General features: G+C 42.9%; 1 protein-coding gene across 3 annotated transcripts in view; it reads right to left on the bottom strand.

Annotated features, from left to right (window-relative positions):
• Positions 1 to 13,698, bottom strand: part of pex5lb (peroxisomal biogenesis factor 5-like b) — a 38,743-nt gene extending 25,045 nt beyond the window's left edge. For all 3 annotated transcript variants that reach the window (XM_017496101.3, XM_017496103.3, XM_017496102.3), the window contains exon 1: positions 13,154 to 13,698. In XM_017496101.3, coding sequence (XP_017351590.1) covers positions 13,154 to 13,174 — 21 coding nt within the window. In that variant the 5' untranslated portion in view covers positions 13,175 to 13,698. The remainder of the gene's footprint in view (positions 1 to 13,153) is intronic.
• Between the last annotated feature and the right edge of the window lie 737 nt (positions 13,699 to 14,435).

Here is a 14,435-nt window from a genome sequence, read left to right as displayed (position 1 = left end):
TGCTTTTGGTTATTACTTACTGTAGCTTTAAGCCTTATTGACTGGTCAGTAGGAATACAAGGTGTTCAAGTAAAACAGTAAAACCTTGAATCCAAGAAGTGCTGTTTATATGATCCAGTGTTTCAAATCAACATCTGGATTAATGTAATATTCAGGAATAAATATCTCTAATGGCTTAGATAAAAATCATACGGTATGTATTTGCCGTGTTGTTCTAAAAATGCTGTAAACCCGTGATAAAATGTTCCTTAATTGTCGTGGCACGAACAGTTTATATCAACACATGCCTAGTCTGGAGAGGAAAAAGAAAAAAAAAAAGAACATTTGCCGCAACACAAAGTGTGTGCCCTCAGGTTTTTTAAACGCCTGTCAGTCAAAAAAGTACACAATTCAACAGAAAAGACAAAAATTCATACATCACCGCATCCTACAGCCCCGGGAACCGCCGTACCGTGATGAAACATGACGCACTTCTGACTCAGTGCATTATCTAAGGCCGCTGGTGTATCAAAGCCGTTCACCGGAGGAACATCAATTATGGCTTTAAAAGATTTCAGCCTGGCTCTGGCTCTGTTCCATTCAGGGCCACGTCGAATGGACACTGTCCATCACCATAGTACCTTTAACGGGGCTTTTAAACAGTCCCTGATCTCCTCAGACACGGCTCAGCACTTTAGCAGGGACTAGCGGAACATCGCAGTGCGGGACCAGAAGCTATTTGGCGGCCTTTTTTAATATATTCGTGCCTCACAGACTTCGGTCCCATGGAGCATTCCAGTTTAATCTCCTTTTGGCTTTGGGGAAATTGTTTTATTTTTATTTTAAGAAAATTGCAGCAAGAAGCTTAAGTGAATACAGGAAGACAAAGTGGAACCCATGTTTTGAAGGGACTCTCACCTCGATTCTGTTAAAAAAAAAATAATTAATAATAATTTAAAAAAAAAAAAAAAAGATATTCCATGTTTCACCATGCATTACCACATTACAATATAGAATACAATGGATATAAAAAGTCTACACACCGCTGTTATAATGGCAGGCTTTGCACTAAACTCGAGAGGTATTTGTAGCTATTCATGATTCGCTCTACCTTGATAAAACCCACAGTTCTGGCTGAAGAGAAGCAGCCCTAAAGCATGACACCGCCGCCACCGTGCTTCACCATGGGAATGTTATTCTTTTGGTGATTCTTTAATTATTGGTGCTTCTTTTGCACCGAACATACCTTTCGTAATTATGTAATTACTATACCTTTAGTAATTGGTCTCATCAGAGCACAACACATTTTCCCACATGGTTTGGGGTGATTTAGTTGAGCTCGGATGTTTTTTTGTGAGACAGGGCTTCCGTCTAGCCGCCATACCCCAGAGTCAAGACGTGTAAAGAATACAAGAGACTGTTGTCACATGCAGAGAGTACTCGGTAACTTGTCAGATGTTCCTTCAGCTCCTTTAACGTCGCTGTAGGTCTCCTGGCGGCCTCCCTGGTACGTTTTTGTCTCGTCCTTTTATCAATTCTGGAGGGACGTGCCGTTCTTTGTGATGTCGGTGCGGTTGATGATGGTTTTCACAGTGTTCACAGTCGCTTTGGAAATCCTCCTGAGCGAATCTTTTCAGATTAAGACCCTGGGAAGGCCTTGTAAGATCCTACGGAAACAGCTGGTCTTTATTTGGGGTTAATCCGAATCATTTCCTCGATGACAGCTGTAGGATAATGACTTCTGAATGCACACTTATGCAAGCAGGTTACTGTAACAACTTCTTTCCTATCTTTCCCCAAAAAACCACATTCCAACGTCAAAATCTTTACAGACCTATTGTTAAAAAAAAAAAGAACTAATCGAATCTTAAACCTAATGCACTTTTAAATGTCAATATGAAGTATTTAATGGCTTTCATGTCAACGTTCTTATTGTACGTTATTACTGTTATTTATTTTTATGTTCGACCCCTGTCTGTTTTTGAAGTTTTTGAGTTGTTTTTTGTTTTTTTTTGCTCTCACATTCAGGAGCCTCGTGACAAACAGACTCCGTTGACATTCTTTTGCCCTGTGGTCCCATTTATATCACAGACACATCCATATTTAACGAAGCCTCTTGGCAGCAGCGCATTGCACCATGTGATCTTTATATTCTCACCCTTGTTTCAGGGGATAACCTTACCTGGATACCTGGATAAGAGCTGCTGCTGCAATCATAAAGTCTGTTCTACACTCGTCCCAGGATTCTGTTCAGACTGAACATCCTTTTAACGCGCGTCGTTGTACTGTCGGTCTTTACTTTTACAATGATGGGTTTTTATGGGTCGTCTTCTGAATACTGTCGTCTTAAGAGTTCGGACTGTCTGGATGCTTTAAAACCGAACCAGACCTCAAAGCCGGAGCAGCCAGGCCGCGTGCGGACGTTCCAAACGACAAATAAAAAGACGAGGAAACAAAGGTTATTGGCGTTCCACGCTGTTTGCTCGAATCCTCACCTCGTGCTCCCGTCCTACTCTATGTTTGACGATCCGTCCGTGTAACTGCGTGCGCTGCAAACAAACGCGGCCGTTTCGAATCCTCGAGATTCCTCCACGGAGCACCCTTCACGTCTGACCTTTTCCTCACACCCGGAAAGCTTCGCTCCAAAGTGTTTCAGCATCTTCGTGGTCTCAACAGAACTAAAAATAAAGCTGACGGGTGCAGCGAAGAGAAAGAGAGCCGGTACTCTGCAGCACCAGCAAACTCCATATAATCTTTCCGTCAAAGGCAGGCCCAACAAAGTCTTTATGAAACACCGATGGAAACGTTACTTAAGGGGAAATGAACAAGAATGATCAAGCAGCCATTTTGCTAGTTAGCGTGTTCTTTCGGATATCCCGCACGACACCCTGTGATCTGCTTTACCGAGACAGATACAGCCCATACTATTTCTTTCCGAGTGTGAAAACCGCCGGTCCCTTGCGCGGCGGTGTCTCTTTGTGTGAAAACGGGCCGTCGCTACCACTCAGAGGAAGTGCTAGCGCAAGCAGCGTGTGGACTGCTGATGCGAGCAGCGAGATGAATCCTCATCAGCTGAAGTTCACCACCTGCACTTATTCAGCTCTGAAGGGACTGTGGACCCGTAAAGCACTCGGTGGCAGGACAACATAATACGAGTACTTCGCGATATTGCCTGGCTTCACCGTGTGCCGAATTTAAAAAGATGCGAATGTCCCATCCCCGCCTTTCGTTTTTGTCATCATCTCGTGTTAAATTAGAAAATCCAGCTGGCGGGAATTTCCGCCCTACTAAAGACTTGAACTCGCACTGAATGCGATGCAGCTGACCGTCACAGAGGCGTGAAATATTCACAAAGGACGTTCTGTAGTGCTGTAATTGGGCTTTCGCTATGCAGAAACTGTAGAGAGTGCCGTTATAGTAGAATACTCAATGGGGTGGTTAGGGTTAGGGGTTATTGTTACCATTCGAAAGTTGATTATTTTCCATTTTCAGCGCTTCCTGATATGCCTTATTCCTCTTATATTGTACCACAGAAGGACCAACCTCTCTTCTGAAACAGCAAAGTCTCCGTTTCAAAGTTCGATTAAGCCCACCCCAAGCTAGAATACACCTTTCGTCTTTTCTTAAATAGTGTACCCTCGTTTTAATTCCCATGACTACAATCTGACCAAACGTAACACGGCGACAGAGGTGTGCACGGGATAATCCTCGAAATCCCAATCCCGTCCACTCCTACAGTCATACCCACCGACGATGGTTTCTAATGAACGACGAGTAGTCGGTTCTTGGGTTGGATTTCCGAAGAAACGAAACAAACAAGTCGTTTAAACCACAGTGACCCTGTTCCTAAAGCTTATACAACGCCGACCAAATTGGTGAGGGTGAGTGAGGCCTAGCACTCGCTTCCTTTCGTACGCATCTCGTGTTGCGCATACACGAGCGCATAGATGCACACGACTGGGATTCGCCGTGATTAACAACCCCGGAAAAACAAAAACACGCCTTTTTTTTTTTGTTTTTTTTACCGTGACTGTAATATCCCGACCAGCGCGGGTTTAGTTTATGTGAAACGACGTCGAGGAACATGATCACGAAACAAAGCTAAGTGCTTTGTTTCACGTAATGAATTTTAGAAGTGTTCGTGGAAATGTGCTCCTCTCTCTGCGCAGAATTATTCCTGAGGATTTTCGCTACACGCACGAACAGTAGCAGTCACGAGCACGAGAGACAAACCCGACCCTGACATCAGTGATGCGGTGTGAGCACTAGTCCGGAATCTGCATAAATTTTTGTTTGTTTTTTTACCCTTAAGGTCAGCGTTGCCTCTTCGGAGTCGCGTTCGCGGCTAATTAGCATGAATCGTGCGTACAGGGATGCCAATTCGTTCGCCACGTATTCAAATACACGCATCCTGCATTTTTCCCTCTAGGACTTTTAGCGAACGCGTTAGAAATGATTCGTGGCATTAAAGCATGAGATTGTGTGAAAGCCTGGATGTTTAAAAAGGATGGAAAGTCAATACGGGCAAACCGGCGTGAGCGGCATCTGCGCTCTGGCCTCGGTTCGCCGATAATCCTCGCTTTTCCACGCTCAGATCACAGGCCGTATATCCCAGCCAGGCATCTGCTCTGATTGTCAGTGCTACCTGATCTGGTATGGGAGGAAATACGGCATGACATCTGCAACCGCACCTATAAATCGAGTTGATTTCACAGATTAGCTGTTAACCTGAAAACTGGCCTGGCTTAGCCTTCATCCAAGCCTTTCATTCAAGCAGTGTGTGTGTGTGTGTGTGCCCCTCATATTCCACATGACTGACACAGAAGAAGACCCACCGTCCGTCCACACATAAGGGCCGTCTTGTGATTCCTGCAAGGTCAACACAATCCAAATTCATTTTCAGCGGCGCTGTGGTGTCATTCAGACACGGATCGATATCTCGTGCCGCGTCGTAAAAAAGCCCGAGTCCGAAGTACGACTTATAAATGCTATCGTATCATACGTTTATTTTATTAAATGTCAGCAATAATATGTGTGTGTGTGTGTAAATCAGCCAAGTGGAATCAGTATTGACTTCATCTTGGCCTCTGCACGCACTCACGTTCGTTCTCAGTGGCTCAGGTGCTGCTGTCCTGCTAATCAATCCAAAAGCATTAGATTACCGCTAGAGAAGCGAAGTGCTGCTCGTTTCCTCATTCGTCTTCATAGAACGCATTGATTTTGTGTTCAGTCTGATTTAGTAGGTGGACACGTGTCGATATTGCATACTTAAATCACTGTAAAAACAAAACTTATATCATAGTCTATCACGGTTCATGTAACTGGCACAACATCGCATTAAAAAGTAATGACCGCGTCTTTATCTGATTTCCCTGGCAGTGTGAATCGTTCGTCCTCCGAAACAGAGCACACTGTATATACGACGGAGATCATGCGAGATTACAGACGCTCCGCATAATCTAAAAATGATAGACTAATTATTAATAGGGATGTGACACAAACAAAACAAATATTAGGATCGTAGTATACCGATGTATATCGGCATTCGATTAATCATGTATCGAATGTAGTTGTACCGTTTGGTTATATGTTACAAGGTTACACGAGCACGTTATAAAGGTTAAAAAGAGCTGTTCGGTAGCGTTTAAACAACACCAGGTCCGGGCCGCTACGATATGCAGCGCCCGAGAAAGACGCGGCAGAAGACGGTCGTTTTAGCCAGCTTTGGAGCTCTATTTTCCATTCTAACGATGCATCAGACGCTGCTACGGAGCTCGGTACGTTTCAATCGACCGCATTTTTTTTTTTTTAAATCGATTCAGTTTCACACGGACAAGTGCTCACATTGTTTTGTACTGTTTATGATTCAGAAATAAATAAATAAATAAATAAATAAACACGTCTTCTTTCGTTCGTGGGATTGGCACGCCGCTCTGGCGGCAGAAATGTCCGTTTTGTTCATTGCGGCGAAGGCGACGGACCGTCGTCAGAACGAGCGCTTCGCGAGTTTTACGCGCCCGCGCCGCGAACAATTCTACCGCCGCAGCAATCTCCCGATGATTTTTAATCGATTAAAAAAAGACACGCGGTACTCTCCGTCCATTTAGAGTAAGCAAAAAAACAAACAACAACAGAGAACGTGCAAAACTAAGGGTTAGAAATGGATATTAGCCATTAACTTGACTACCAAAAAAGTGCCGAAGATATAAATAACTTATCAGGGGTCTGAACAGGTGCACACGTTAGGTCACAGACCGACCTCGGGATCAGGGGCAGGACCAAAGCACGGGTACACAAGTACACGGCAACGTAAACAAAAAGCCCATAGAGGGAGCTGAAAACAAACCATGACGTCGGCGCTCGTCACACTTGGAAACCGTGCGGCGTTTTTATTGGGAATTATGGGAATGCCCTCTCGGAAAAGAACACCCGGAAGAACACATTCCCTTCACATTTGTCCAGAAAATCATGCGCCGGACAATCCAGATATTTTCCTGTGCTTAAATCGAGCCTCTCCTATGAGTTCTTTCTCTCGAATCTTTATTTATTCCAATGATAATAAAACAGGATCACGACTACTACCGGCGCTTTAACCGCAGATGCAAAGCAAACATTTGCGCATGCTGCTTTCACCATGCACGGGCCATTTAATGTTCAATACGGCAGGTTTCATGTTGCGTAACAGATCCGCCGGCATGCCTCGGCTGCTTAGTGCACGAGGATAGTGCGATGTGATTTGAATAGAGTAGACCAAACTACAAATGGATGGTAAACATTCATTTTTTTTAGGGATTATACCGCTATTTGTAATATGCATTGTTTAAAACCTCTCAGGGTTTTCTCCTCTCTCGTTTCACCGACCAGTGAACGCAGGTAAATATGTCGAACGTCATCTCGGATCCGTTTCTCCCCTCGTCACTGGTGCTTTACATGGGATTCAGAGCTCGCCACGGCGCATGCACTTCCTGTATTATCTTAAGAAAATCAGCTTGTCACGGGCTCATCTCGTCCATTTCCAACGAACCGTTACCAAATCAGTCATCACGTCTTTCATTACGCTACAGAGAAAATCGCCGGTTGTCGTCTCGCACCTCGGGCGGACTTCTACGCGTCTACACGTCCGAGGACTAACTCTTATCCGAGTAGCCCAGGCGGTAACGCTCATAGACTAGCACGAAGATCAGTCACATCGTGCCGTTTAACTGTACACACAGCTGATATTTACAATATACTCACTGTATGTCCTCGCAATGTAAACAGACCCCTCATTATATATTCATTTATTCTTCTACTGTATAATCATACATATCCTGATATTTAACATGTATATATATATTGGACCAAGATGAATCCATAATTAAAGATTCTTAGTCTGATCATCTGTGTTAGATCAAATCCGACAGCGTGCGCCTCGACGGAAGGAGTAACGGAAGGACTCCGGAAATGATCAGTCTGGAAATGGATCGCTGTCGTTTTTACTCTTCATAACGTTCTTTCGTTTCGAGTTTTATTCGCAGTTTTCCAGCTCTGACGAGCGCGTTGTAAAAACCTCCTCGAGCCGTCGCGCGAGTTAAAACGAAAACGCCGGCGTTCGCGCGAGCCGAGTGCCCTCATAAATGTCTCGGAAATGTCAGTCACTGCCTGGGTACATATTTGCTTGCTGACACGGCTGTACCGAAACAATTACCGTGCTAGTGAGAAACCAATTTCGGTCCAGCTCAACGGCCGGGCGAAGAAATAAATAAATAAATGCCATCCCTCCGGGGCTGTGAGGCTGCACGATATGGACAGAAATAGCACATCCTGACTATAGTACAGATCTACTATATGCCCTGCGGTGCGTTAAAACTACTCGGAGAACGCATAACGCATCGTTGTTTAAAAAGCGGCACGCGTTCATTTGACCTGAATGAATATTTATCGGGGTTCATCGAGGCTCTCGATGCATCCCAATTTAGTGTTCATATCCAGTCCTCGTTAACTGACTCGGCAAAGTGTTTCTACGGATCGGACCGGGCGCTCGGGAAAATACTCCAGAGCCGATTAACGCTCGAAAACAATCTTCTAAATCGTCACAGCGTCTATACAGTATCCGATACAGCTTATCCAATCGCACGCGTCCATGTACTTTATTTAGATAAGCTGATCAAGAAAGGGAGCTTCGGCAATTCAACCCCTCCAGGATGGAAACGGGAAGCGCCACAATAGTCGCAAGAGCTTGCGGTTTTTCAAAAAAAAAGAACGCAGGCTTTCTACAGACCCGGGCCGAGATGCGGCGTGTGACGTCATCGCGGCACGCGTTCGGCCAAAGCCCTCTTCGATTCACGTGTGTCGAACACGAGTGCGGCTAAAAGATCCGATTTACCGACAAACGTCGCCGCGAAAGGCCGCGCAAAAACGCGCCGCAAAATCCTGTACGGACTGCCGATGAATCTAATCTAGCGAAATTACCACACGGCTCGTGCTAAGAACGCAAACAGTGGACGAAAACGACGTTTCGAGACGATCGGCCAGAAACTCCGGCGCATATTCCGTTCCGCTTCAAGGTCAAACCAAATCCGCGCCACCGATCAAAAGTGTTCACATGACGCACTGACGTGAAAGAAGACGTTACCGCGTCGTATTCACGTCCACGGACCGATCATGCGAGCGTTGATAATGTGTAAGCGTAATGCGTAAGCGTTAACGATGACTGCCGTGTTAGCTGCTCGTCCACCCATCGTGCGGAATTTAAGTAGCTGGACCTTCATAGATTTGTGTTGAGCAGCTGTGGATGGATCTACAGGAGACACTGAAGCATCTGTGCATTTAATTGAGGCGGAAAAACAACTCACGAAGGACTTCCAGGATGCTTAATCAGTAGGTTCAGTGTCTCACACTATATCACTGCATGGTATTTGTTTAGCTAGGTTGTTGTTTTTGGTTTTTTATTATTATTATTATTATTATTATTATTATTATTATTATTTTCACATTTGGGCTCCGTGTTGTCAGTTCCACTCTTTCCACTCTCTCGATTTGACCTGGTAAGCTTAAGATGGGAAAATTGTTAAATAATGCTTAGTTATTTCACCCAGTAATTATTAGTGTAGTACTTTTAATACGTTTAAGTCATACACTCTAACCCCGAATGATCCCGGTAGAAAAGTGCGATGCGGTGTATTTGGTTCACGTCACACCACAAGCTTTTTTTTCCTCAACGTGTAATTAGAGAAGGCTTTTTCTCAATAAGATGAAAACAAAACAGCTTTCTTGCTCAGCTTTACTCTTAAGTCTCAGTAAAGACAGCGCAGGACACAGCACTTCCCCCATCTCCCTATAGGCCCGAGCCTCATATATTACTGCGGATGTTTTGCTCAGAATGCCTCTGTGTGTGTGTGTGTGTGTGTGTGTGTGTGTGTGTGTGTGCGCGCCCAGTGTTCACTGTATTCATGCGTTTCCTTTATGTTATTCAGGATCAAGACTACAAGCATGTTGACACAACGTTAATACGAGATACGCCATATCGAAATTTGCTACTTTACTTCCTTAATGCGAAAAAAAACACGAAATGATTCCCACAAAAACAGAAGGTCCAAACCGCGTCAGCGAATAACAATGGGGCTGACCGCTGGCACTATCCATGTACCCAGAAATGTGTATCATAATGTTACTATACTGCAATAGCAACAAGCATATAATGTGGTCTGGCCCTAATCCGGCCCTAATCCGGCCCTAATCCGTATACGTCTACTGATAATCTTATACGTTTTGTATAAATGGTTTTGTACTGTATTATTTTAACAGTTCATGTATATAGCAGGTGACTCTAAAATGCTTAAATGAATGTGACTTATATATTCATAAAACAATTCTACAGACCCCTTCGGTATCAATTTACTTCATGAATATTTTTATAATTTATTTATTTTTTGAGCCATCTAACTTCCATTTCTGAAATTTCCACTCATAGAACACGTTAGGTCGGAGTTGACTTTAGCGCTTGGACCCCTAAATATAATAACTTTAATAATGTGATTGTGATTTTCACCAGCGTAACAAAAACAGACCCCCGGCTATGCAGTATGGACTTGGAGAACCACTGGTGTAGAAAATAACTTAGAACCACTGGTGTAGAAACTGTACCTTTATATACATACTTATATATATATATATATATATATATATATATATATATATGTGTGTGTGTGTGTGTGTATATATATATATATGTGTGTGTGTATATATATATATATATGTGTGTGTGTGTATATATATATATATATATATGTGTGTGTGTGTATATATATATATATATGTGTGTGTGTGTGTATATATATATATATATATATGTGTGTGTGTGTATATATATATATATATATATATGTCGTAACTATTATACTGGTAGATATAATCTGTATGATCCATGTGTTAGTTCTGATATTTCATTTTATCTTTTAATCCAAACAGCTGGATCAATCCACCCCCCCACCCCCCAGCCCCCCTCCCAAAAAAAAGAAGTAAAAACCTCACACTATCTCTGAGGACAAGAATTCCTGTCTTCTATCCTGAAAGAATTTCATTTCATTTGTCAAACGAATGCAGATATCGTGTAAACTGAGCAAACCTGAGTCACACACACACACACACACACACACACACACACACTCACGCGGTGTGTGTCACCAGCATGCAGAGTATTCATTTCAGCTTTCAGGTGGAAGCATCTGTCGAGGTCTTACAGTACAGACGCTCCGGTTTAATAACGGCCTCTTTTACGGCGGCACCAGTGTGTCATGCGTTTAAAAAAAAAAAAATCCCTCTGGATGTAAATCTTGGTTTGCGCTGCAAAATTACTGGCAAATAAGGGCATCACCACTTTCCCCAAACTGTCAGTCAGTCATGAACAATGTACCCTGTACATGGAGAAGAAGGAGGGGTTTCCTACACACACTCTGAACCAGAAGCGCATTAGCGTCAAGCGTCAAAGCCTTTGGAGCAAATCGCACCGGATGGCAGTTCCCGCGATGTGCAAGCGCAGCATCATCAATCATGTGAGGTCGAAATCGGAGTTCAGCAGACTCTATGAAGGTCACGGTGAGCTGACATGGACCGCATGGATGTTGACTGTGCGTTCAGCCGATATCTACGTTTGCGCCATACTGACATACGGAAGCGGAGGGAATGCAATGGGGGTTTTTTTTCTTGTTTTTTTTTGTTTTTTTTAAATCTAGTACGCTGACACAACTAAGGATCAACGTATGTTGCGCTTGTCAACTCGTTTACATGGCACCTCATTTGCATACATAAGAATCCGTGGAAATACTGACAAGAGACATGTTTCGCATATAGATTTGTTCGTCTGTATTCGCACGTATTTGGCACTATTTTCGCCAAACGCAGTTGCTCAGCCAATCAGAATCCAGCATCTGCTTCTGTAGATTCGGAATCGGGTTTGTTCTCAAAGTTTCCGACAACAACGGGTTTCCCTAACAAGTCGAGCCGTCGCAGGACGCTACGAACCTTTAACCCTATAAGGTTCTCCTCAGGATGAGATGGCACCATTTTTCTCTAAGAGTGTAACGATAAACCAGGTCTGCTTCCTAAAATAAATGCATTACCCTCGTTTCCCCAACCGTCTGTTTCAGGGTTCTGCTTTTAGAAACGTTTTTTTTTTTTTTTTTTTTTTTTTTTAAAGGTTGCGTAACATTCATTTAAGATGTTCTGGTATCAGGAGGAACACAATCTGAGTAGCTCATATGTTTGGTAGCTCTAAATTATGATCATCACCTCAGCTTCCTCAGAAACGCCAAATACACTTATAAAAAAAAAATAATAATAAAAAAAAAGGTGTTCCTCAAGGGTTCTTGGAGCCTTTTCTGTAAGGTAAATCCTTTATTTTAGGATTCTACATGAAAGGAACAAACCCCTGAGGGTGCTAGAGGAAGCCGTTTTGATTGGGGGAAAAAAAAAGTCATCCAAAAAATTTCATAACATTCATATATTATGCAAGATATTCTGGTGTCAGGAGGAGATAATTAGTAGGTCTAAATCATAATCATTGCCTCGGGTTCCTCAGAACTGTCAAATAAACTTAGAAAAAGAGGGTTTCTTAAATAAATGGTTCCTCACTGGTTCTTTGAGTGTTTTAACTTCTACTCGGAACATATACTGAAAGGAAAATCCGTAAAAAGGGAACCCACCGCCAAAAAAAAAAAAAACATTTTTGAGGGTGCTAGAGGAAGCCATTTTGTATGAAAACCATTTAAATCATCATATAACATTAATTTATTCTGCAAGATATTCTGGTGTCAGGAGGACCACAAACGGAGTAGATGTTTGGTAGGTCTAAATCATGATCATCCACGTAGCTTCCTCAGAAATGTCAAATAATTTCTCTTTTTTGTTTTTAAAAAGCGCTTCCTTAGATAAAGGGTTCCTCGTGGGTTCTTTCAGTGTTGAACTTCTTGAAACCTTTAGAGAAAGGAAACTCCTCTGCTTTAGGGGTCTACATGATTAAAAAAAAAATAAACATGGGGTGCCCGAGGAAGCCATTTTGCATGGGGGAAAAAAAACTCTAAAATAATTTAAATAATATTCATTTATTATGCAAGATCTTCTGGAGAGTCTACGCCTCAGGCTCCGCAGAACTCACAAATAAACTTTGGGGGAAAAGGGGGGGTTTCCCTAAAATAGAGGGTTCATCTGTGATTCTTTGAGTGTTTTAAGTTCTACATGGAACATTTCCAGAAAAGGAAAATCCTCAGTTTTAGGGTTCTACATGTAAAAATAAATAAATAAATAAATAAATAAATAATTTTTAAAAATCCTTGAGGGTGCCAGGGGAAGATATTTTGGTATGAGGAGGACCACACACACACACACACACACACACACACACACACAAATATATATTATATTTATATATATATATATATATATATATATATATATATATATATATATATATATATATATACACACACCTCATCCACCTCCTTACACGTGTGTCACGCTAATTAAAATTCTGGATTCAAAAATGTTGTTGTTGATGATGAAATTAAAATAAAAAAAATAAATAAATAAAACACTAACATTGAGGTCGTCACCTCAGAGCACGAACGATTCCGTGCAACCTCGCGCACGTGCCAAATTTTCCTCACAACACCTTTCGAAGGCGCGAGAAACATCTTACCTGAGAGTGGCCCTGATACATCTTCACTTCCGGCGAGGGAGAAGAGCTGGAAAGTCCGCAGCTCCTGCACTTTTATCCCCCGCCAGTCTCAGTGTAAGGACGGAGGTGAAGAAGCAGCAGCAGCAGCAGAAGAAGAAGAAGAAAAGCTGATGGAGATGCGGCTCGTGCGGAGTCAGGGTGCCGCGTCCCGACTGCGCGTGCAGTGCATGCGAGGATGTCGGATCACGGAAACTCACGACTCGCGTCTCGTTCTCATGGTTTAAAAACCACAAGGAGCGTTGACAGCGCTGCAGGACATGTCCCAACTCACACCGCCCTCCTACTTCGGACTCTTCCTCCTCCCTTTGCTCGGTATTTTCAATTGGTCCTCCTCAGGAACCGCCTCGTGGCTCGTAAACGATGCCGGTGCACTTCCATGCACGGAACTGCGCTTTTCCATCATTCACGGTGTGCTGTAGACTCATGCATGGGATGTTCTGGACCCTTAATATGCAATAACTGCACAGTGAGCCTCCATAGGAATAGTCCAATACCTTAATTGATTGACTGAGTCCACGTTGAGGAACCGCGCATGCGCAAGAGTTGTAAACGCCATAAACGTTTCCTATGTGGAAACTGTGAACATGGTGTGTTATCGTGTGCAACAGCTGTAACAGTGTAATAAAAACGAAATGGCTTAATATTAAATCAGTCAGTCATCTTCAGCATCCTGGTCAGCTTTGCTAGGTCTGCTGTTCAAAACCTGAACATAAGTGGAGACACGTTTTTCTTTCATTTTCCAGACTTTACATGGGAAACAAGTTCACCGTTTCTGATTTGCAGTATCTGCAATATTCCATTCGAATCCCCTATTCATTCAGTTTCCATATATCACGAAACAGAAATAGTTCTGTATGCTGTCGATACACTGGCTGCGCTTAGACTTTCTCCTTCTCTTTGTTTTCCATATGTTTGTGGAAATGTTTATTTATATTTTATTCTGATTATTTGCTTTTTTTTTTTTTTTAAAGAGATCTTGGGAAGCTATTTTTAAGCCCGCCTAAATAATGCCACCCTCTGACATGATTTTTCCACTCGAAACCTTGTTTATTCGGAAACTAGGGAGCGTGTATCGGTCAGCTAGACTAGTACAGTAGTTCATTGATCAGGGAGTCGGCCATTTTAAGGGCTGTCTCGATCGCGAAATCCTTTCGGTGGACTGGAACGTTTGCTCCATAAAAACCCCCCCCCCACAATGCACCACAAAAAAACAAGGAGCAAATGAAAGTTGCTTCTTATCGTT

This window comes from Ictalurus punctatus, chromosome 20, assembly GCF_001660625.3.
Source record: "Ictalurus punctatus breed USDA103 chromosome 20, Coco_2.0, whole genome shotgun sequence".
NCBI classification, from domain to species: domain Eukaryota; kingdom Metazoa; phylum Chordata; class Actinopteri; order Siluriformes; family Ictaluridae; genus Ictalurus; species Ictalurus punctatus.
Note: the sequence above shows the minus strand (reverse complement) of the source record. Positions and strands in the feature narration are given on the sequence as shown.